Raw genomic sequence first — 22,157 nt, 5'->3', positions numbered from 1 at the left:
TGCCATGGTGCTGATGGCTCACTGTGGCAGCTGTGCCCCCAGAGCTGGCAGCCACCCAGCTCTGTCCTGCCCTGCTCCCCTCCCACCTCCTGCCTCACTCCTGTGGTGCACAGGAGATGCTTCCATGGAGCTGATCCAGCAGGTCGCCCAAGAGGGGATGCTGAGGGGGTGATGGCCATGAGGCTGCCCATGGATACCTCTTCCCAAATGCTCCCCAGGTGACCTGGACCCTGTGCCCCTCTCACCTGCCTGAATACCCCATGCTCTTGCTCCTAGCAGGTGGGAAAGTTTTTGGAGGCAGAAGCTGAGGCAGGAGGAGGGTTAAGGGATGGGATGGAGTTTACAACAAGGAACTCCTGAAGCACAAGAGCCCTGCAATGTTTGGAGCAGGTGGTGTGAGGTGTGCCAGGTGCCAGCTTCCAGCCCCAGTGCCTGCTGAATGGAGCTCGGGGTTGGATTCCTGCAGCATTCCAGTGGGACCCCAATAGATACAGGGGGTTCCCAGAGTGGGCATGGAGGGGATGTCCCAGCCCAGCTCAGGGAGGTGACTGTGCCACCCACCTGGATACCGGGAGTCGCTGTGGCAGGCAGGGGATCCGTCATGTGTGCTTTGCAGCTGGGCTGGGTGGTGACACGGCAGCTCTGGTTTCAGTGCCTGCAGGGTGGAGTGAGCCGCCCTGTGACAGCGGCCACGTCATCCCCACCCAGACAAGGTGTGGGGACAGCAGCATCAGTCTGGGCACAGTGGGGCTGGGTGGCAGTGGGACTGAGGGGTGAGGGGCTGGGACACCAGGCAAGCAGGGGTGAAGGGTTGGCAAGAAGGGGATGCTGAGAGGTGGGGAGTTCCCCAGGTGAGGCAAGGGACTGAGCAGGTGCCCCACAGAGCTTGGGGCAGGCAGGGAGGGAATGCAGGGCCAGGCACTGCTGGTGCTGGAGAGCTGTGGGTCTGTGGCATGCAGGGTGGTTGCTGGGAAGGGTCCTGGGCCCAGCTGGAGACTGCAGTCCCAGCCCACGCGGGGCCCAGCGCCAGGACAGCAGATACGGGAAGTGTGTGCAGGAATGTTGTTTCTGTCTGGAGCCCTTGAGCAGGAGTGATGGAGCTCCAAGCTCTGACGCAGAGCTGCTCCCTCTGCCCTGTCCTGCTCCCACGCCAAGTGTCCCCATGCTCCGGTCACTGCATACCATGGACCAGGGCTGGGGTGTCGGTTCTGCTCCCTGGGCATGGGGTGGTGCAGAGCCCATGGCACATGCTCAGCTAGAGGCATGCAGTAATGCCCTGCCCTCTGTTCAGGGTGTCTGGCTGTGCCGTGGTGGCCGTGGCACTGCAGCTTTTGCCAGATCCAAGTGCTCCCTTCCCTCTGCCCAGGTTGTGTTCCCAGTGCGACCAGCACTTGCTCTCCCCAGTCCAGTGCTGTCTCATCTGCACAAGATGCTGACTCTCTCCCACCCCACTTCCCCTTGCCACCACAGTCCTGCTTATACTGAGAGGGATCCTGATGCCATCCACATGCCTGTGCCTGTCTTTTGCTCCTGTGTCCCCCTGTCCCCTGCCTGGGGTTCTGAGTGTGAAGCAGTGACTCTGGCGACTGGGTGTTCCCTCACCCCTGGCTCCTCAGCTCACTACCAGCTTTGTTGCCCTGGTGCATCCCATGTGTGTGGACGTCTCCCCTGGCTGTCTGGTGCCACATTCCCTCCCTGGCTGGTGCCCACCCTGCTTGCCTCTATGGGGGGAATTGAACTGGGGTGGGTCTAAGGACCCTGGCTCCATATAATCCCCCCAAACCTCACTGCTGACCCAACCAGCACCTCCCAGCAGGTGCCCTGCAGCCTCGCAGAGGTGCTGCTGTGTCCTGTCAGCCTCTGTCTGGAGCAGGGATCCAGACAGGCAGCAGCCCCCTTTGAGGTCCTGGAGCAGTTTCCCACAGAGGGTCTGCATGAGGGTGGCCATGAGTAAGGCTGTGTGAAGGGGCTGCGGTGGCTGTTCCTTCCCCTTTCGACAGCGACGGTGGTGACCGGCAACCTCGTGGCTCGGGCAGTGTCTGGGATGCAGGATGTCTGCCTGGGTTTTTCCATCTCACTCCTTTCAGGGGCTCTGAGAGTGAAAAAGGCAGCCTGGGCTGTGCACAGCTCCTGGAGTCTCTGCCATCCACAGCCTCTCCTGCCTGTGGCACTGCCCCATCACCACTGTCCTCCTCTCTTTCCCACCAGCCACAGTGGCTGCCCCAAGCCTCCCTCCACACATGCACTTTCTGAGGAACCTGTGCCTTGACCCAGCTCCCACTGACGAGCCGATTGAGGCTGCCTTGCATGGGGCTCATGCCAGCAGTGCCGAGCCCATCCCACAGAATTCCCTGCCTGGCACAGAGGCTGCCAGTGCTGCCAGACACGGGGGATTCCCTGCTGCCCTGGCCCTGCTCCCTGACGAGCCTCCAGAGAGTCACCAGAAATTCCCCCGGGATGGTTTTTAGGAGGAAGCTGGTGAGTGGGGCCATGAGTCAGTGGGAGCGGCCAGGACGGGGGCAGAGCTGCGGATGGCAACCCCCCCTGGAGCTCCCACTGCCCAGCTCGAGGGCTTGCTGGGACTGGGGCACGGTGTGTGGGGCATTGGCCCTCATCTCTTCCTGCCATCACTTGCTCCAAGGTCCCACTCCCCTCTCAGCCCCGTTTCTACCAGTGCTACTGTGTGCTGCTGGGCCATGGCTCAGCCCTCAGGGTGCCACAGGCAGCACGATGCCATGGTGTGCCCTGGCAGAGTGCCCAGGCTGTTGGAGCCACAGCTTCTGCATGTGGTGGAAACGAAGGATGGGAATAGCATGGGGAAGGCCAAGGGATCTGCCACAGTGCCAGGGAGACCAGAGCTGGATCTGAATTTCTGACTATATCCCAGAGCTGGAGTCAGAAGTGTCCTTGTTGGGGATGCCCTGCAGATTATTTAGCACCCAGCTCCCACAACAGCTTTGTGCTCTGGGAGGCTGGAGAGTGGAGGATGTGAGCAGTGCCTGCTCCCCAAATGCCTCAGGAGCCACCAGCTTCAATGGGCTCTCAGGGCACCTTGGCAGAGACCCTCCTCACCTCTTCTGCCAGCCAGGCAGGGAGCACAGAGAGCCACTGCCTCCTGCCTGCTGGGCCACCACAGGGACAAGGGGGGCAGGCTGGACCCTGTGGGAGGGGGCTGTAGGGTGACCTGGCTGCAGGGCCCCTGGGCTATGTCCCACCGTGAGGGAATTCTTGGCTGGATGTGTTTGTCACACCGGGTGCAGGACGGCGGCTGCTTGTGAAGCAATTTCCTGTGCCAGGGAATGGGGGCTGCTCTTGCAGGGCTGTGGTGGGGGAGTGAGGCAACCCCCTGATTTCTCACCATTGCTTCCTCCCAGCTTAGCCCACACTGCCAGTGAGTTTCCTGTGCCCAGCCAGCTGTGGATGCATCCCACCAGCACAGGGCATCTGGCAGGTGATGCTGCCCCAGGGATGAGCCCTCACTTGGGCATGGCGGTTCCTCTCCAAGGGCACGAGGAGCAGAGCCCTGACCTCTCACTGTCCCCAGCTGTGCTGGGTGCCAGCTGCTCGTCCTTTGGCTGGGCCAGGAGCTGCTGGTTTGGCTCAGCCAGAGCTGGGGGGATACTGGGAGGGAGCAGCTGCTGAGCCCCAGTCTGGCACTGTTGGGAGCTGGGAAGACAGGCACTAACAGCAATGGGGTGAACAGGAGGATCCTCCTGATGAAGCCAGCTGAGCTTCATGGGGCTGAGCTTCCTGGGGCTCATGGGGTTTGTGAGGGCTGGGGCAGGGGATCTGCTCTGGGACCTGTGTCTCAGCAGCCTCGCTGGGCTGCACCAGTGCTCCCTCCCCCCCGCTGACGCTGCGCCTTCTCCTCTGCCATCTGTTTTCTCCTCGCTCCTCATCCCTGTTTGCTTTCCCCTTCACTGCTCTCATTCCCACAAGCGTCGGCACTTTGGGAGAAGCAGGAAAACACCATCCCATGGCAAGGTCTGTGTTGTGCTGGGTGGGAACCTGAGTCAGCAGCACCCTGCAGAGCAGGGCAGCAAGGATAGGGCACCCCTAATGTCCCAGGGCCCCAGGTGGAGCATTCCCGTGCCCAGAGCTGCTCCTGGGCAGGCACTGCCTCTGGTACCAGGAAGCTCTGCCATTCAGCTGCTGGCATTTGGGCTTGGGGTGAGGAGCCAAGGCTGGAAACACTCTGACCCACTGGATGCAGTTGTGGTGGGGAAGGATGTAGAGTCCTCGTGAGAGTGCAAGCTCCCAAATCCCACGCAGGTGGGATCCAGATGCTGGGGCTCAGGTGAGGGTTCCACTGCCATCTGCCCCCATGCCCACCCACGTCCTTGTGGGTCTGGGTCCAGCACCATCAGCCCTTGGCCAGCCAAGCTCAGTGTCAGCCGGGGTGATGGCACAGCTACAGGATCCTGAGCACCTGGCTGCCTCCAGTGATGCCCTGCTGTCCCCACAGCTACCACGGTCTTGGGGCCAGCAGGGAGCAGGGCAGTGCCTGTGCAGGGCAGCCCCAGGGTGGCCGTTCAGTGCTGTGCTGTGGCCCGGTGCGGCTGCCCAGCCGCTGTCTCCTTCCTGTCCTCGGAACGCAGCGTGTTTAGTAAACAAGGTGATGAAACAGTTAAGGCAGAGATGGAGTGTGCGTTTCGTCACCGTGGGAAGGGAGAAGGGAGCGTGAGTCGGCGCTGAGGGGTCTGAGGGTGACTCACTGCCCTCCCACCCCATAAATAGGAGCGGGTAGCCCGGCGGCACCCAGAGCAGACAGCAGGGGACCAGCACTGCCACATCCCTCCTGTCACCGCCGAGCCATGGCACTGCTCCTGGCCCCGCTTGTCGCCGGGCTGCTGGCCGTCTCCTGCTATGCAGCCCCTCTACAGGGCAAGCCGCAGGCGGTTGTCACCTTCCCGGGGGACCTGATCAGCACCCTGCCGGATCTACAGCTGGCAGAGGTGAGGGGAGCACGGCCCCGTGGCGCCCTCCTGGCACCCAGGTCCCCAAGGAGGCACCCAGGCTGACAGTGAGGGCTGCAGGCACAGCTTGAGAGCTGCCGTTCTCCTTGCACTCAGGGAGGCACCCAGGCTGGGATGGGAGCCCGGGGCTGCTGGAGCCCCCTCCTGCCTCGCTCACCCCTCTGGCTGCCTTCCCTCCACAGCGCTACCTGCAGAGGTTCGGCTACACCACGGAGGCAGAGGCTAAGATTGGTGGCAGGCACGTGTCCCTGGGCAAGGCACTGCTCAAGATGCAGAAGCAGCTGGGCCTGGAGGAGACGGGAGAGCTGGATGCTGCCACACTGGAGGCCATGCGAGCCCCCCGCTGCGGCGTCCCTGACATAGGAACCTTCCTTACCTTTGAGGGGGACCTCAAGTGGGACCACATGGACCTGACTTACCGGTGAGTCTGCTCTGGAGATGAACCCTTGTGTCCCCACGGTGATGGTCCCAGGAGAATGGAAAGCCTGAGGGACCAGGAGGCTGACAGCCTCTGCTCAGCCCTTCTCCCGGCTTGCTGCTGCCTGTACAGCTGGGTCCCAGTGCTGCCAGGGCCAAGCTGGGATGGCAGCAGCATCTGCTCCCCGATGCCCAGAAGGGGCACCTGAGCCCTGGGTGAGGTCAAGGCTGGTGACTGCTATCACCTCTGGAGGGTCTGCTCCTTCCCAGAACAGGGTCACTCCTGCATGAGGAGGGGAGTTGGCAGCACTGATCCTCTGCCTCCCTGCATGAGGAGGGGAGCTGGCAGCACTGACCCTCTGCCTCCCTGGCAGGGTGATGAACTACTCCCCTGACCTGGACCGTGCCGTGATCGACGATGCCTTCAAACGGGCGTTCCAAGTGTGGAGCGATGTGACCCCTCTCACCTTCACCCAGATATACAGTGGCGAGGCAGACATCATGATCATGTTTGGCAGCCAAGGTGATGTCCTTTGGGCAGGCAGGGAGTGAGGAGGGACCTGGTGACGCACGCTGCCTGTGAGATCCTTACCCCATGTCTCCTTGGGCTGCGCCCAGAGGCCCCCTGCCCCCACACGTGCAGGAGGTGCGCAGGGCTTGGATGTCTGTGTGCGTGCTGGGGATGTGAGGGCTCCTCTGGCAGGTCCAGCTGAGGGTGCTTTTCCCTGCAGAGCATGGGGATGGGTACCCCTTCGACGGCAAGGATGGGCTCCTGGCCCACGCCTTTCCCCCAGGCCAGGGCATCCAGGGCGATGCCCACTTTGACGACGATGAGTTCTGGACACTGGGAACTGGCTTAGGTAAGGACAAGGTGCGGTGGGCTGGGGGGTCTGCTGGTGCCAACCCCAGCCCTAGCATTGAGCCGCCCCTCTCTGAGCAGTGGTGAAGACCCGCCACGGGAATGCCAATGGAGCCGAATGCCACTTCCCCTTCATCTTCGAGGGCCGCTCCTACTCCCGGTGCACCACGGAGGGGCGCAAGGATGGGCTGCCCTGGTGTGCCACCACCCCCAACTATGACCGGGATAAGAAATACGGCTTCTGCCCCAGCGAGCGTGAGTAGTGGTGACCATAACCCCCGGCCAGCCCCGCGGTGCCTGGGGCCCTCCTCACTCTCCCTCACCCCACAGTCCTCTACACCAATGGTGGCAACAGCGATGGAGCCCCCTGCGTCTTCCCCTTCATCTTCGAGGGCACCTCCTACGATGCCTGTACCACAGACGGGCGCTCCGACGGCTACCGCTGGTGCGCCACCACCTCCAGCTTCGACCAGGACAAGAAATACGGCTTCTGCCCCAACCGAGGTGCCAGCAGGGAGGGGGGCACGCAGGGGAGGGGGCACATGAGGGCTCTCAGCGTTGTCCCGGCTTCTGGCCACTGCAGCCAGAGGCCAGGGACAGCCTCACTGACACTTTGCTGCAGACACGGCTGTGATCGGCGGCAACTCCCAGGGGGACCCATGTGTCTTCCCCTTCACCTTCCTGGGACAGTCCTACAGTGCCTGCACCAGCCAGGGCCGGCAGGATGGCAAGCTCTGGTGTGCCACCACCAGCAACTATGACACCGACAAGAAGTGGGGCTTCTGCCCTGACAGAGGTACTGCCTGTGCTTCCCTTTGTGCCTCCCAGACCCATGCCATATTGTCACACTCCTTGTGGGGACCACAGTCTCTGGATGGTGTGTCCTGCCCTGTTGTGGCCCACCAGGCACTTAGGCCAGTGCTTTCTCCCAGGTTACAGTATCTTCCTGGTGGCTGCCCATGAGTTTGGACACTCACTGGGTCTGGACCACTCCAGTGTGCGTGAGGCCCTGATGTACCCCATGTACAGTTACATCCAGGACTTCCAGCTGCACCCTGATGATGTCCAGGGCATCCAGTACCTCTATGGTGAGCAGCTGCACTGCAGCTGGGTGCATTGGGTGTCCTGCAGCACCAAGCTGATCCCAGCCTCATGCCCTCCCCTGTACTCACTCAGGTCGTGGCTCTGGCCCTAAGCCCACTCCACCTGCACCTGCTCCCACTGAGGAGCCCCAGCCCCTGCCCACGGAGGAGCCCCAGCCCATGCCCACAGAGGAGATCCAGCCCATGCCCACAGAGGCTGGCAGCACCTCCACCACTGAGGAAGAGGAGGAGACAACACCAGAGCCCACAGTTGGACCCATTCCTGTGGACCCCAGCCGGGATGCCTGCATGGAGAGGAACTTTGATGCTATCACAGAGATCAATGGGGAGCTGTACTTCTTCAAGGATGGGTGAGTGGCAGCATCTGGCACCTCCTGCCCTGGTGAGGTGGGATGTGGGGGAACACAGGGATATGGGGGACATGGGCTGTGGCAGACTGAGGTGATCAGGACAGCTCATCTTCCCCACCAGGAAATACTGGACCTACTCGTCCTTCTGGAAATCGGGTATCCAGGGTGCCTTCTCTGTTGCTGATACCTGGCCTGGCCTCCCAGATACCATCGATGCTGTTTTCCAGGATTTGCTCACCAAGAGGGTCTTCTTCTTTGCTGGTGAGCTCTGCCCCCACTGCCCTCGCCCAGCCCAGGGGCAGTGGGAGGAGCCTGGAGAAGGCTGGGAGCTCTCAGGGCTGTCTGACACCCCCACTATCGCCACTATCTCCCACTGCAGGTCGGCAGTTCTGGGTGTTTTCTGGGAAGAGGGCGCTGGGCCCCCGGGGGATCGAGAAGTTGGGTATAGGGAAGGAAGCCGGCCGCCTCTCGGGGGCCCTGCAGCGGGGCCGCGGCAAAGTGCTGCTCTTCAGCGGGGAGAGCTACTGGAGGTGAGCGGGGCTGGAGAGCAGCAGGGCTGGAGAGCAGCAGCGCCTGCCTGAGCCCTGCCAGGGGCTGGGAGGGGGGTTCCCAGCAGCCCTGAGCGCGGCTCTGCTCTCCCACAGGCTGGATGTGAAGGTTCAGAGGGTGGACAAGGGCTACCCCCGTGCCACCGACGATGTCTTCACCGGCGTCCCCCTGGATGCACGCAATGTGTTCCTCTACCAAGGTGAGTGGGACCTGGCAGGTGGGTGCTGTGTGTTCAGGCCTGGGCTGCCTGAGCCTCTCATGGCATTGCTCTGGTTCCTGCTTGGGATGCTCGGGTGTGTGGGGAATGGTTCTGGGACAGGGCATGCCATCAGCCTGGTGGGTTCTTGTGCTGGAGCTGGCAGGGTGCCAGCAAGGTGCAAGGTGTGCTTGTGCTGCTTGGGCAGCCACCAGGATGGATCTTTGTATGGCCAAACTCCTGCTGACCCTCCATTCCCTCCATCCCCCTCCTTGCCCAGGCAAGTACCACTTCTGCCGGGGCAGCTTCTACTGGAGGATGACACCGCGCTACCAGGTGGACAGGGTGGGCTACGTCAAGTATGACATCCTGCAGTGTCCCCAGAACTGAAGGCCTGACCAGCCACCAGCTCTGCCAGTGCTGCTCCCTGCCCACTGCTCCCAACCTGCGGGCTCCTGTCTCATGGGCTGACCCCTGGGAGCCTTGTGGCTGTGGGTAGCCCCAGATGAGATCACCATCTTCCTGGAAGAAAGGGGCAGGGGGTCCTCACCTCCTGGGAGCTGCCCAGCCTGGAGAGCCCCAGCTGGGGAGAAGGACTCTTGCCACAGCTGGCATTGTGCCACTCCTGCCAGTGCCAGCTCAACTGCAGAGGCGTTTGTCTGGTGCAAACCGCACATGGATTCGAGACAAATTTGTCTTTTTCCTGAGCCAGCGATGCCAGGTCAGGCTGAGCCCCACTGGGAGCTGGCGCCTGAGGTCACATCAGGGTGAGGGACAGGGTTTTGCCTACTTCTGCCTGCTGCCCACTCTGCCAACCACCCCCTCTGCCAATTGCCTGTCCATTTGTAATAAAGACAATTCTTTGGACACAGCCTCGAGTGCTCTATCAGCTGTCGGGACTGTGATTTGGAGAACTCCCATGTGCTGGGAGCATCATCCTCCCCCAGCCCCGGGGGTGCCAGCACCAGTGGGCATGGGGGCTCTGTGGGGGGACCGTCACCAAATCCCCCTTAGCTAAGGACTCTGGATCCTGCAGGGACACTGGATCCAATGGAGAGTGATGTCCCTCGGTCCCAACATTGTCCACCACCAGCGCTACGCCAGGGGCGGCACTCTCGCCCCGACTGGCCGGACCTCCCAAGCCCTGGAACCGCATAATCCTCACCCACTGCCCTCCCCTGCGCTCCACCTTTGCACCGAGATGAGGAGCGGGCGGTTGTCGCCGCGTGTGGCCGGCACTCAGCGTGTGACCGAAGTCCCCAGTGCAGCTGAGACCCCGCCGCGGGCTGGCCCCGTAGATTCCCCCGGCCCCGGTTTGTCCCTGCGTGGCCGCAGAGCGCGGCGGCAGGGCCGGGATCGTGTCCGAGGGTGCCCGGGTCCGGGCAGGGTGGGGCAGCCGCAACTCCGGGGCTGTAATTAGCTGTAATTAGCGGCCGTGGCTCCGGACAGGGCGGGGGCAGAGTACGGCCCCCTCCCGTCCCGTTGGGGCACGGTCCCAGCACCCCCAGTTCGGCGGCGGCCGTGGGACCGACCGGGCGTGGCGGAGCGGTCCGGTCCCGTCGAGTCGAGTCGAGCCGGGCCGGACGGGGCCGAGCCGAGCCGAGCGGAGCGGGGCCGAGCCGATCCGCTCGGACTGGAGCCAGCCCTGCGGCCGCGGGGGCGGCGCGGCGGGCGGTGCCGCGGGCACTAGGACCCCGGTCAGCGCCCGGCGGGGCCGCGCTCAGCCACCGCCGGGGCCGGAGCCACTTGTGGCGACGACGGGGCCATGAGCGGGCGGTTCACCGTCACCGGCGGCGGGGGTGAGCGCCGGGGGCAAGGGGGACCCGGGGAGGCTCCGGAGGCGGGACACGGTCCGCGACGAGGATCCGCGGGGCAGGACAGGCTCCGCGGGGAGGCTCCGCGAGGAGGGTCCGCGGGGAGGGCCGGGCCGTCGGGACACCATGGGGGGTGCGGAGCTGCGGTCGGTCTGGCCCCTCGGAGGCAGTGCAGACCCCCGGAGTAGGGATGGCTCGGAGCTGCGGGATCCGGGAGATGGGGGGTGCAGAGCAGGGAGGGGGGCTCAGCCGCCCTCCCGGGCAGAACCCCTCGTCTCAGACTCTTCCCCGCGGCCACCTCCGCTCCTCAGGGAGCTCCCCTGTTTCGTCCCCATAGCGGGGGCTGTTGGAGCGAGGCCCTGCTGGTGCCGGACCGGCAGCGGGATGGAGCGGGATTACGGCTGTGGGTCGGCTGTGGGTGCGGGGTCACATATTGCTCCCCAGAGAGTCGTGGTGGAGGGTGCCTGCTGCCCAGCCGGGAGAGGGCAAGCTGTGGCCAGCCCTCAGATGCAGCAGTGCCCGCCGGGCTGCCATGGGCACAGGCACTGGAGCCGGCAGCCATCGCCTCGTGGCGCCCAGGGGACGTGGCGGTGGGGCTTTGCTGTCACCGGAGCCGTATCGATCCCAGAAAACCGGCCGACAGCAGCACCGGAGCTGTGCTGCCGGAGCTGTGACCTTGCACCCTCGGCGAAGGGCGCGGGTGGGAGGCGCGAGCAGCCGGACGGACACCACGGCCCCCGGGCTGGGCTGTGCCTCTGTCAGGGAGCTCTGGCCTTTGGGGCCCTGTGTAGGATCACACTGTCGTGGGTGATGTAGGGCTGCGTCCGCTGGCCAGGGGATGCAGGGCCACTTGTCACTTTATGGCAGCCGGGCCAGCTGGGCCTGGCCTGTGGGCTGTGTTGGGGCGGAGCGGACCATGATGAGCCAGGGCTGAATTCTGGGGCCCTCCAGGAACAGCTCCTCGGTTTGGCAGCCAGTCTGCTGGTGCGGGGCTGCAGGGAGCTGGGGTGGGCATGCTGAGTGGCCGTGGTGGGACCAAGGGACACATCCTTCTGGCTGAGCTTTGACCTTGTGCCCTCCCAGAGGACAGCCAGTGGCTGGTCCTGCTGAAGGTGTCCTGTTTTGTGGGGTGGTCAGGGCCGTGGCAGGGTGGCTACTTAGGGCTTGGCAGCGTTCAGGGATTCCTCACATCCCACATTTCTCCACAGTGCTGGGACCATGGATGCTGCCTCTTGGGGGGATGGATGGGAGGGGGTGCGTGGGGTTGCAGGACTGGCAGGAGCTGCAGATGGCAGGCAGGAGCTCTGGACAGCAGTGGTCCGGGAGGGACTCGGCCCTGGGCAAACGCTCGGTGTTACCTGACCCCATGTCAGTGTCACGCATGGGGGGGGACAGAGTGACGGAGATCCCGGAGACCTCGGGGCGGTGCGGGAGCGAAGGCTGCAGCCGGCGGTGCTGCCAGTGCCGGGGCGGTGCGGGGACCCCCGGCCAGCTGGAGGCCCCTGCTGGTCCGTGAGCTGGCGCCGTGCTCAGGGCGCCTTGTGGCTCCCGAGGCCGCCCTTTGGGAAGGCCCTGCCCGGGAGCGGCCCCGGGCGGGTGGTGCTGAGGAGGGATCTCAGCCTCCGGGGCAGGGGAGGCAGCGGAACGGGACCGCCCGGTGCCGGGCGGGGCAGGGTACGGACAGGGCGCCGCGGCGGGGCCTCGGGGCCGGGGGCAGGTGCCTGCAGGAGCACGGCCCGATCCAGGGCTTGGCCCGGGAAATGGGATCCGTGCGGGCGGCGGCGGGGGCGGACGGGGCTGCGCGGGGTCTTGTCGGGGTCCGTGCGGGTCCGTGCGGGCGGCGGCGGGGGCGGACCGGGCTGCGCGGCGCCGCCAGGGGGCGATAACGGGACGGGACGGCTCCGGTGGAGGCGTGCCCCTCCCGGCCCCGCCCCCGGGGCCCCGCCCCGCCCCCGGGACTCGCCGGTGCCGCCGTCCCGCGGGGACCCGGTCCCGCCAGGAGCGCAGCGCGGCCCGGACCCCGCGGCACCGGGGATCGATGTGCTCCACCCGGGACCCACCGTGGGGCCGGGGCTCCCCCGCGGGCTGCACGGGGGGCGGCAGCCCCGGTGCCCGGTGCGCTGCCCGTGGGGCAGCCGCCCCGGCCCGAGAGGGCACCGGAGCATCCCCACCGCGCAGCCCCTCCGTGTCCCGAGCGGTCGGGCTCGGCGGCAGTAGCCATGGCAACCAAGCAGTTAAGGAGCCTCTCGTTGCCATGGAAACCAGTCCCGGTGTCACCCTTGCCGTGGCTCTCGGTGCTGAGGGGGTTCAGCAGCTCTCTCGGCCCCCCTGGGGCTCTGGGGTCACAGGGCTGCGGGCCATGAGCCATGGACAAGGCTCTGTGGGGCAGCTGTGTGAGGCTGGCCCCAGGTGGGAGGTGAGGCCCTGAGGGAGAGCAGGGACCCCAGCAGCCCTGGCTGCACCCCTGCAGGGGCCCTGCCGAGGGGCCAGGACACAAGGGGGGGGACAGGGGCACTTGGGGCACCGTGCACAGAGGGGTACAAATGAGCGACAGAGGCCACTAAGGAGGCTCCCCCAGCTCTCCCATCTCCTCCAGCCCCCTCGCAGACACTCAGGTCGGGTTTGTGGCAGACTGGGTGCCCTTGGGGAATCATTAGATGAGCCGAGGGTGTGTAGCAGGTAAAGGCTGATGATACAGGGGGATGGGATGCTGCCAGGGGGCTGGAGCAGCCGAAGCCCCATCAGTAGCCTTCCCAAGGAGTTTCCATGCCACTGAACACACCACAGGTGATTCAGTGGGGTGTCAAGAGTGGAGGTCCTTGCACAGGCTGTGGGGCTGAGTGAGGGGTGCCGTGTGGGGCACAGGACACTTCAGTGCCTCATCAGCTGATCCTGCACCCAAACCCTTCTGGCAGTGGCTGGCAAGTGGCCATGCAGCTGCTCCTCGGCCATCACTGGGCCCTCTGGCCCTGGCTCAGCAGTGGCTGCCTGCAATCCCCAGGGTACTGCAACTGGCACAGGGCTGCCTGGGGGCTCCTCAGCTGCGGGCCCTGGTGGGAGGAGGCTGCTGCTGCTGCTGATCCCTGTGCCAGGCTGCCCGGCCGCCCACTGCCGTGGCCCTGCTGCTGGCAAGACATCTGGGCAAGGGCAGCTGGGGACGCTGCGCCAGCTGCACGCTGCGCTGGGCTCGTGTGACGCAGAAGCTCTCAGCCCTGCCCCATGGCCTCTGCCAGCCCTGCCCCATGGCCTCTGCCAGCCCTGCCCCACTGCTGCCCTTCTGCTCTCAGCCTCAGGCAGCTGCAGTGCCTCCTGTGGCTCCCCACCCAGCCCCATGGGACACTGCACCCTCCTCCCTGTCCTGTCCTGCTGCTGCAGCTGCTGTCAAATCCCAGCTGGTGCCAGCTCTGGGCTCTGCTTTTGCCCCGTGCTGGTGGCAGGGCCCTGACCTGTCTGGATGGAGATGAACAGGAGCACTCCATCCTGCCAAGGTGCTGCAGGATGTGTTGCCCCTGGGCTCCTGGGGCTGTCAGGACAGCGTGGTGAGGGCACATTGTGATGCCAACCCGCTGCTACAGTATTTGGCTGGCATCACTGCCCTTCTGCCCTGCTGCACCTCCATCGTCTTGGGGTCTCTCCTGCCCCAGCTCTTCTTTTCCCTGGGAGCTGCTTGTCCTCGTGCCTCAAGCCCTCGGTGTGGGGTGTCCCATCCTGGTGGGATGTGGACGGGCAGGCTGTTGACAGTGCCCAGGGATCACAGCAGGCAGTGCAATGTGCTGACCAGCATCTCCAGAGCACAGCCGCCCTCCCTGCCCGTGTGGCACACTGCCAGGCTGCCCGCTCCCTGCCCTCAGGAGGTTTCCCAGTGACTCCAGCACGTGTCTCGCTCCTGGGAGGTTTGACCGCTGCTGGTAATAGGACGGGCAAGGGCCAGCAGCCAGGATTCCTGCCCTGGGAACGTCTCTGAGAACAGTTCCCCCTACCCAGGCTCTGTGCAGAGGGGTCTGGGACATTCTCAGGAGTCTCTGCAGGGGTACAGGACCCTTTGCAGGGATGATTCTTGGCTTGGCCGCTCTCCATCGTCATTCCTGGGCAGCCTCTTGCAGTTAAGTGGGGCACTGATGCTCTGCCTGGCCTGGTGCCAGCATCCTGCCTGCTACTCCGACTCAGGGGCCACTTGCAGCTGATCCCCCACTCCATGGCCAGGGAAAAGTGTCAGTCTTCCTCTTTCCCCATGCCCTCATGCTGCCTGCAGCACAACTGCAAGCAATGCAAGGGCATGGATGATGCCCAAACCGTGCCAGACCTCTCTCTTTACGACACATTACACCACATACCCCAGTCAGGGGCGTTTTGGCCAGGGTTAATGCCAGTGCTCTGCTGGGGGATCAAGCCCCCTCAGTCTCCTCTGCCTCAGAGACACTCTCAGTTGCCCCCACATGCTGGTGGGACCCTGCACACAGGATAAGCCAATGCAGTCTTGATAGCGTAGCCCCCTGTGCTGCCGTCAAATCCCAGCCCCTGAAATGGAGCCATAATCCAGGGATTAGGGGATTAGTGGTCTTTCACGTGCTCCCTCCCCCGCATCTGTTTTAGTAGGAAAATCCCTCTTGTGCCGAGCCCACGCGCTGTGTCCTCCTGCAAAAAATCACCCTGTGGGGCTTGGCACTCACCATGGCTGGCTGGACTCTGGCCTGCTGCCCTTCTGGCCAGCCAGAGCCCTCTGGGGTGTTGGGGGTGCCCTCTGACCCCCCCAGGCCAGCATGGGATGGTGGTTTTGTCCACTACATCCTGTCTGCAGCCCCTTCCTTCCAGTCCCAGCCCTTGGGAGTGGGCCAGCCCTTGCTCCAGCGCTGGCTACTGCTCAGTGCTGAGGGGTGCAGGTGTGAGGGGTTGGTGCTACTGCAGCTGGACAAGGTCAGCCCCATGTGGTGACTGTCACCCAGAGCCCTGGGCGGGGAGTGCCCACCCTGAGTTGCCCACCCTGAACTGCCCATCCTCCCTGCAGCCCTCCTGTGCCACTTGCCATGGAGCTGGGGCTGTGCTGCTGCAGCTCCCCGGGGATGCCAGGTGCTGGGTCCTGGCAGCAGGGATCAGTGCTGCCTGCCGGGCTGGGGTGAGGGGTCTGAGCCTCTCTCCTGGCCGCGAGGTCAGGCCGGGGAGCACCCGCGCTGCAGAGCAGCTGGCTCCGCACCAGGAGAAAGTAAACAATTAATTACAGCCGTCAAGAAGTAACGGAGGCCAGCGGGCTGTCATGATCTCAGCCTGTGCTGGAGGAGATGCTGGGAGCTGCAGCCAGCTCCGGTTGGGGGATCCTCCCGATTAAGTGCACGAGAGAACAGGGGGCTTCAGGCAGCCTTGCAGGGTCCCTCTACAACCCCAGCTTGAGAGTGGCCTGTGCCCCTGGCCCTGCGGGTGACAGCTGCAAGAGCTGGGGCCTCGGTAGATGGTACAGATGGCACAGGGCCTGAGGATTCTGGCCCCATTGCAACCCTTCTCCAAGTCTGAGGAGGTTGCTATGGGTGCGATCTCAGCCCCCTGGTCACCAGGGGAGGTGACATCAAGCCTGTTCCCCTCTGCAGGCAGCTTTCCCTGCGCTTCAGGTCAGCTGGGCACAGCAGGGTCAATCACCTCCGTTGTCCTGCCAGCCCCACCATGGGGTGGTCTGGACGTCCCCCCCTTCCTCGGGTGCCCTGGGTCGTCCTGCTACTGGGGCACGGGTCTCCATCCACGGCCAAGGCCCTGATGCCCGCAGAGGGGTCCCATGCATGACGTGGTGCTGCCCAACCGGGAGCCGCCCCCACCCGGTAGCCGCCCGTCGCGGGGCAGGGGCTGCCGTGATCCCGGGCCTCAGCCGCCTCTGATGTGTGGGTCCCGCGGGCAGAGGCTCTGCCCCTCTGTGCATCCCGAGTGTGTTCCAGGTCCCGAGGCTGCGCCGGGGTCCGGTGCGGGAGCTGGTGTGGGGTGCGGGAGCCGGCGGCGGATGCGGGGCCGCTGCGAGGGCCGGTGCGGAGTGCGGGGGTTGGAGGCGGGGTTCGGGGCCGGGGCGGGTGCGGGGTCGGTGCAGTTGCGGGGCCGTCCCGTCCCGTCCCGCCCGCACCAGCCGGGCCCGCAGCGCTGCCCTAGTTCCCCCCCACGCCTGGCGCAGCCGGGAGGCGGCCCCGCTCCGCTCGCTCGTCTTTGTGCCCCCCCGCGCCGCCGCGCCCCCCCCTCCCCGCCGCGGCGGGGGCAATGCCTCCCGCATACGTGATGAAGCGGGCGGCCGGGCTGGGCTCCGCCGGCAGCAGCCGTGAGCCGTGAGCCCGGGCGCCTCCGCACTGCAGCCCCCTCCCACCGGCGCGGGGGGCGGCGCGGGGACGCGGCTGCTGCGGAGCGAGAGCTCCAGCTCCGGCGGCAGCGAGCGGCCGCGGCACCGGCGCCATGCTGAACAACCTGACCGACTGCGAGGACGGCGACGGCGGCGCCAGCCAAGGTGAGGCACCGGCATCGGCACCGACGAGCGGGACAGCGGCACGGCCCGGGGCGGCCGCCGCCGCCGGGCCGGGGGCCGGCGCCGGCGCGGGGCAGGAGCGGCGCGGAGCCGGAGGCAGCGGGGGCTGAGGGTGCCGTGCCGCGGGGCGAACGGGAGGCACCGGCACCGACACCGGCCGCGACGGCGGCTCTCGGCCGGCGGCCCCGCGGGGCTGCGGCGGGCGGTGCGGGGATGCTCCCGCTCCCGGCGCCTCCGCGCAGCCCCGGCCGCGCTCTCGCCGCTGCGGCAGCCCCGGGAAGCGGCGGTGCGGCCGAGCGGTGCGGGGCTCACCGAGGAGCCTCCTCCCGGGCGGGGGCTGCTTGCTGCGCTCCGAGCGACCCTGCGGGGCTGGCCCTGCCGCTTCCCGGACAGACCCCGCCAGTCGCCGCACCGGTCCCGCTCCCGCCCGCCCGGGATCCCCGCAAGGGTCCCCTCACCTAACTGCCGGCCCCCACCCCTGCCTCCCGCATCTCCGCTGCAGCCCCCCCAGCCCTCCCTGCTGCCGCCCCCCACCTCCGGCTGCCGCCCCCCCCATCTCTCCATATCGCCTCTCTCACCCCCGCTGCCCTCCCCCCCATTCCTCTCCTCTGCCGCCCCCCATCTCCGGCAGCCGCCTCCCCATCCCGGGCAGCCGCCTCCCGCTCCCTTCTCCGCTCCCGCCCCCCACTCCCTGCCCCCCCGCTCCCCCACCCCGGGGCCGCTGCCGCTGTCCGCGGTGCTGAAGTGGCCGCCCGGGCCCGGCTCCGCGGCCACAGGAGCCGTTCGTCCCGGGGCCGAGCCCAGCCGAGCCGAAGCGAGCCCAGCTGAGCCAAAGTGAGCCCTGTCGTGCCGAGCCGGTCCGGTGCAGTCCGTGGCGCGCCGCGCTGTGCCCCGTCCCGCTGCAGCCCTGGCGCAGGGCCGCTGTCCTCCGCCGGCGAGGGGCCGCTCGGCCCCGCAGCAGCCCCGTCACTGCTGCCGCTTTGGCCTCAGCCCCTCCCGGCACTACCGAGCTGTGTGAGGGTCCCCGTTCCTCACGGGGCCACGTCCAGCACCAGGCGGCACAGGCCCCGTTCTTGTGGGTGTTCCTGCCGGGCGCAGGGGTGGGCTGCAGCCAGGGGGATGCAGTGTGGGCGTAGGAGGACTTGCACTGCTCCTCTGAGCCTCCCAGACACCTCCAAGTCTCCTCTCCAGGTCCCCTGGTGGGGTCTGCCAAAGCCCCAGCCGGCAGCACATGGCTGGCTGTGGCAGTGGTTGTGGGGGTCCCGGCTGCCCACAGTGGGGCTCTGGGCACAGCCACAGACAGGTTCTGTGGATTCCTCTGCTCTGCCGACCCCAGTCTGTTTATTTGCTTGTTTATTTGTGGCTCCGCTCAAGGTCAGGGCTGGCAGGAGACTTTTGGGGGCACCTTGCCGGGCTGGGGTTGTCGCACTGGCCCCCAGCCGTGCCCTTCGCTGGGCACTTGCCCTCCCCTTGCCCTCTGCAGCACCAGGATCTCTCTCACTCGCTGATTTCCATCGCGGCAGTGCCAGCGGCGTGGCAGCAGGCGGTGCAGCCATGCTGGGGTCTGGCAGGAGGGCTGGACACGGTGCCACTACAGATGGACCAGGCAGACTGTCCCTGGAGCTGAGCCTGCCGAGATGCTGCCCTGTGGGACAGCGGATGAAGGGCTGGAGGAGTCGGGGGCCTGGGGCACCTGGGGGAGCAGGGATTGTCTGTAGGAAGGGGCTCAGCAGAGCTCCCCACACCTGTGACAAGGGTTGTTGCAGTGTTGTGGGGGGTTGTCCCCCCATGCCAAGGGTCAGCTGAACTCCCATCGTGAGGTCTGTCTGCAGGGACCATGGAAAACCCGTTGGATAGCAAAGCTGTTGATTGCCAGTGGGCCCCCTTCACATGTCCTGGCTGCTCCAGTGCTGGCTGTCCAGCAACTTGCCAAGCCGAGCACGAGCACTGAAGCCCTGGGTGCCACTTAGGCCTTATTTGTCAGAAAGGTCAGCAGTGTCCCAACTCGGGTCATGCTCTGGACAGCATGCGTGAGCTGCATGACAGTGGCTGGAAGGGCTCCAGCCCAGCAACCCAGCAAGGGCTGGACCCTCTGGGGAGGTGGTGGGAGCGGGGAGCAGGCAGGGCTGCTGCCCGCAGTGTCCGGGCTGGCACCTTGCACTGCTCTGGTTGGGGTGTTGGGATGTCAGCCGCAGCCCCACTGCAGGGTGCCATGCTGACACCCAGCCCGGTGCCACTGGGATGCCTGGGGAGCCCAGATCCAGCACCAGGAGCTTTGCTGGAACTTGTGTCCACGGCCATTTCCAAGGCAGGGCTTGGACTGTCAGAGAATCTGGGAAGCTGTTTAAATGCAGCCAGCCAAAACGCCTGTGCTGGAAATCCTGCGCTGCAGGGCCGGCTGATCAAAGGGAGGATAATCCTGGGTTTAGGAAGGAAGAGGATAGGTCTGAAGTAGCAGTTGGTCCAATTTGGGTCAGGCTGTGAAGGAATCCAGCCCAAAAGGCCACTGGGTGTGCTTGCTGGCTGGAGGGGGAAAACGCAGCCCTGGCATGGGGGGAGCATCCCACTCCACCATCCCACCCCGACCCCCAGCCCTGCTCCCCTGACACGCTGCAGCTGGAGTGGCTCTGCTGTGACGCTGCCAGCACGAGCCAGCACTGCTCTGATCAGCAGTGGTCTCTGCCTCAGGGGGGCTGCAAGGGCTGTGTGGGATCCTTTGCAAGGGTCGCCCTCCCCAGAGCAGCTGTCAGACACTCCTGTGCAGGGTAGAAGGAAGCTGGGTGGGCGCAGAGATGCCACTGCCATAAGAATACCTTGGCCATCCCCACCTGCGTTAGGCACCCCAGGCCAGCAGCCCAGGGCCAGGCAGTGTGTGTACAGCCAAGTCCCCTTGATAGCCGGAGGTGACAGAACAGCAGCGTGGCCTCCCTGGCCAGCAGCTCCTGCAAAACGGCAGCAGCTGGGGACATCAGCCAGGGCCACGTGCTCGCCCATGTGCTCGCTGGCCTGCTGGGGTCACCCTGGGGTGCCCCTTGCTGCAGGCAGAGCCCCGGGAGCCCAGGTGTCCTGTGGCAGAAGTCAAGGTGTCCTGTGTACCTCCAGGGGAGCCCCAGGGCATCCCTAGTGCCATGAGCAGCCATCGCGCTGCTGCTGCTGCCCCTGGGGCTGCGGGATCGGGGCGGGGGTGGCGCAGGGGAATTCCGGAGCCGTCAGCAGCCCCGTGCAGGAGCGCAGACGGAGGCACGGAGGGCTCTGAGGTCGGGGCTGTTCCTGCCACGGCCCCCCTCAGCCACTGCACCGCCCGGCAGTGCCGCAGCCCCAGTGCCCGATGTCCCTGGCTGGGGCTCGCTGTGCTCTGGATGCTGCGGAGGGCACGGGCCGGCCGTGGTCGGGTGGCAGCGTTGGCAGCAGCTGTGGTTAATTAGCCCGTGGGGGGTGGCTGCTGGGGCTACCCCAGCCAGTGCTCGGTGCCCTGCGCCGTGTAAAGCGATTAGGGAGGATTTGGGATAAGGGACATGACGCTTCCCAACCCAATTTAGGGCTAAGTAAAAAGCCATTAGAAGATCAAATTGTGGTTGGTGCTGCTGCCTGAGCCCTGCCTTGGGGGGCTCCGAGGGTGCTGTGACGGTCCTTTGGCGCTGCTGCGTTTGCTCCGGGCTGCCCCGGGCAGACAGGTTGGTGGAAGCCCTGCTGAGAGCGGGGCTGCGCGGTGCCCACGGCGGGGCTGCGGGTTCCTGCCAGCGGTCCCGCTGCCAGCCCTTCCAGCCGCCGCAGCAAATTAAAAGGCCGATTCGTGTTGAGTGATCCCTGGGGAGGGGGGCGGCTGAGCGCCGGGATCGAAGCCTGGCACGGCTCGGCTCGCCTCTGCTCTGCTCACACTGTCTCTCCCGGCTCGGCTGCTGGCCTTGGGGCTGCTAGCCCGGTCCAGCGCTCCGGCCCTGCGCTGCTCTGTCCTGGCTGCTCTGGCGGAGCGGGGCAGGGGCAGCCCTGTGGGCGTTGCTGGCACTGGCAGTGTCCCACGTGTCCCCAGGGCCGGGAGGCAGCACCCCATTTGCGGGAGCCAGCCGGGCAGGGCTGGCCGTGGCAGTGGCAGGTGAGGGACGGGGCATTGCTCCTGCCTGCCCTGGCTGCCCCTGACTTCAAACCACGGGTCTGAGGCAGCTACCGGGGAGAGGCTGCACCAGCCCCGCTGCGGCAAAATGGTCTCCGTCAGGAGCAGGAGCAGGAGCGGGAGCGCTTTGTCACCTGGGACCCTGCGCCCTGTGCTTAACTCCTTCCAGCCTGTGGGGCTGCAGCGACGTGGGAGACTGAGAGTCTCCCCGAGCCGTGCTGCATCCTCATGCTCACCAGCCCGGGGCCTCTCCCAGTGCTGCTCCTCGCAGCAGCATCACCCAGCGAGCGAGGGGCTCCTGCCCCCGGGCCAGCCCCGGCAGCCTGGGTGGTGTCAGCACGGGCCGTGGCCCCGGCGTGAGCAGCGCTGGGCAGAGCTGGGGGTGGAGGGACTGCGAGCTGTGGGTGCTGTTTGTGGTGCCAGGGGTTGGAGCGCCCCAGGGTGCTGCTGGCGCCTGTCGTGTGGAGCCGAGCAGGGCAGTCCCGGGGGGTCGGGGTGGGCTGGGGCCGGGGGTCCGGCCGCTCCATCCCCCGGGCGCCGGTGGGCCGGGGCGCGGGTGCCATGTGGGGCCAGCGTCCGGCTGCCTGCGCCGTTACATAAGAGCGGGAGCCGAGGCGGCCGTGGCTCGCCGTTGCCATGGAAACCTGCACGGTGATGTCGTCGGCTGGGTACCAGGCGGTGAGGCGAGGCCCCCGCGGGCTCCGTTCTCCCGGAGGGGTCCCAGAGCCTTGCCACGCTTCGAGCACGTCTCCCTGCCAAGCTGCCCGTGTCCCCCGGTGCCACCCAGCCCCAAGGGGGAGGTGAGCTCGAGCCACCCCTGCTCCTGCACCCTTCTGTCACCTCACTGGGGATGGCCACAGCATCAGCCTGAAGGGTGTCCTGTCAGCATGGTGGATGGTTCACATCAGTGTGGTCCCCAGAGCTGGTGCGGGTGGGCAAGAGCCGTGGCGAGTGGGTGGTTGCCAGCCCACACCACTGCTGTTACCTAATGACAGCAGGGTTCAGTGGGGCTTTAGACCAAACACAGAGCAAGGAGCGAATGAGGTTTGTGATGAGACCCATTGTGGGAGATACAGGGCAGGCACATGGCAATGGGGCAACCTGGGGGGCTGGGTGTGTGTCCAAGGGGACTCTGGAGAGGAGCCTGTGGGCCAGGGTGTCCCAGTGGCACTGCCATGGCCACTCCTGCACAGGACGAGCCTGCAGGCTGTGCCTCAGTGTTTGGCTGTGCCCTTAGGGACACTGCTGCCCTGCTGCCCCGTGCTGGGGGAGCCCAGGGATGGTGGGAGCTGGGG

General features: G+C 66.1%; 2 protein-coding genes across 4 annotated transcripts in view; both read left to right on the top strand.

Moving 5' to 3' along the window:
* The first annotated feature begins 4,708 nt into the window (after positions 1 to 4,708).
* On the top strand, positions 4,709 to 9,317 carry MMP9 (matrix metallopeptidase 9). Its single transcript, XM_036395998.2, has 13 exons — positions 4,709 to 4,955; positions 5,159 to 5,397; positions 5,768 to 5,916; positions 6,125 to 6,253; positions 6,334 to 6,507; positions 6,583 to 6,756; positions 6,875 to 7,048; positions 7,185 to 7,340; positions 7,429 to 7,705; positions 7,827 to 7,966; positions 8,085 to 8,235; positions 8,350 to 8,453; positions 8,731 to 9,317. Exons 1-13 carry the CDS (start codon positions 4,815 to 4,817, stop codon positions 8,838 to 8,840), a joined length of 2,118 nt encoding a protein of 705 aa, XP_036251891.1. The 5' UTR covers positions 4,709 to 4,814; the 3' UTR covers positions 8,841 to 9,317.
* An 871-nt stretch (positions 9,318 to 10,188) lies between these two features.
* Positions 10,189 to 22,157, top strand: part of SLC12A5 (solute carrier family 12 member 5) — a 31,524-nt gene continuing 19,555 nt past the window's right edge. For 2 of the 3 annotated variants that reach the window (XM_036395470.2, XM_036395469.2), the window contains exon 1: positions 16,473 to 16,733. In XM_036395470.2, the coding sequence (XP_036251363.1) occupies positions 16,682 to 16,733 (52 nt within the window). In that variant the 5' untranslated portion in view covers positions 16,473 to 16,681. Of the gene's footprint in view, positions 10,250 to 16,472; positions 16,734 to 22,157 lie in introns of those variants that run through there. The other variant, XM_036395471.2, reaches the window with a different exon arrangement.

The sequence above is a fragment of the Molothrus ater genome, chromosome 17, assembly GCF_012460135.2.
Source record: "Molothrus ater isolate BHLD 08-10-18 breed brown headed cowbird chromosome 17, BPBGC_Mater_1.1, whole genome shotgun sequence".
Taxonomy (NCBI): domain Eukaryota; kingdom Metazoa; phylum Chordata; class Aves; order Passeriformes; family Icteridae; genus Molothrus; species Molothrus ater.
This window is presented reverse-complemented; position numbering and strand designations above follow the sequence as displayed.

Excerpts from the sequence above, each read along its gene's own strand:
- MMP9 (XM_036395998.2), top strand. The coding sequence starts at position 4,815 with ATGGCACTGCTCCTGGCCCCGCTTGTCGCCGGGCTGCTGGCCGTCTCC. Across the intron at positions 6,757-6,874 it reads CGGCTTCTGCCCCAACCGAG|ACACGGCTGTGATCGGCGGC; the intron begins GTGCCAGCAGGG and ends ACTTTGCTGCAG. Across the intron at positions 8,236-8,349 it reads AGCGGGGAGAGCTACTGGAG|GCTGGATGTGAAGGTTCAGA; the intron begins GTGAGCGGGGCT and ends GCTCTCCCACAG.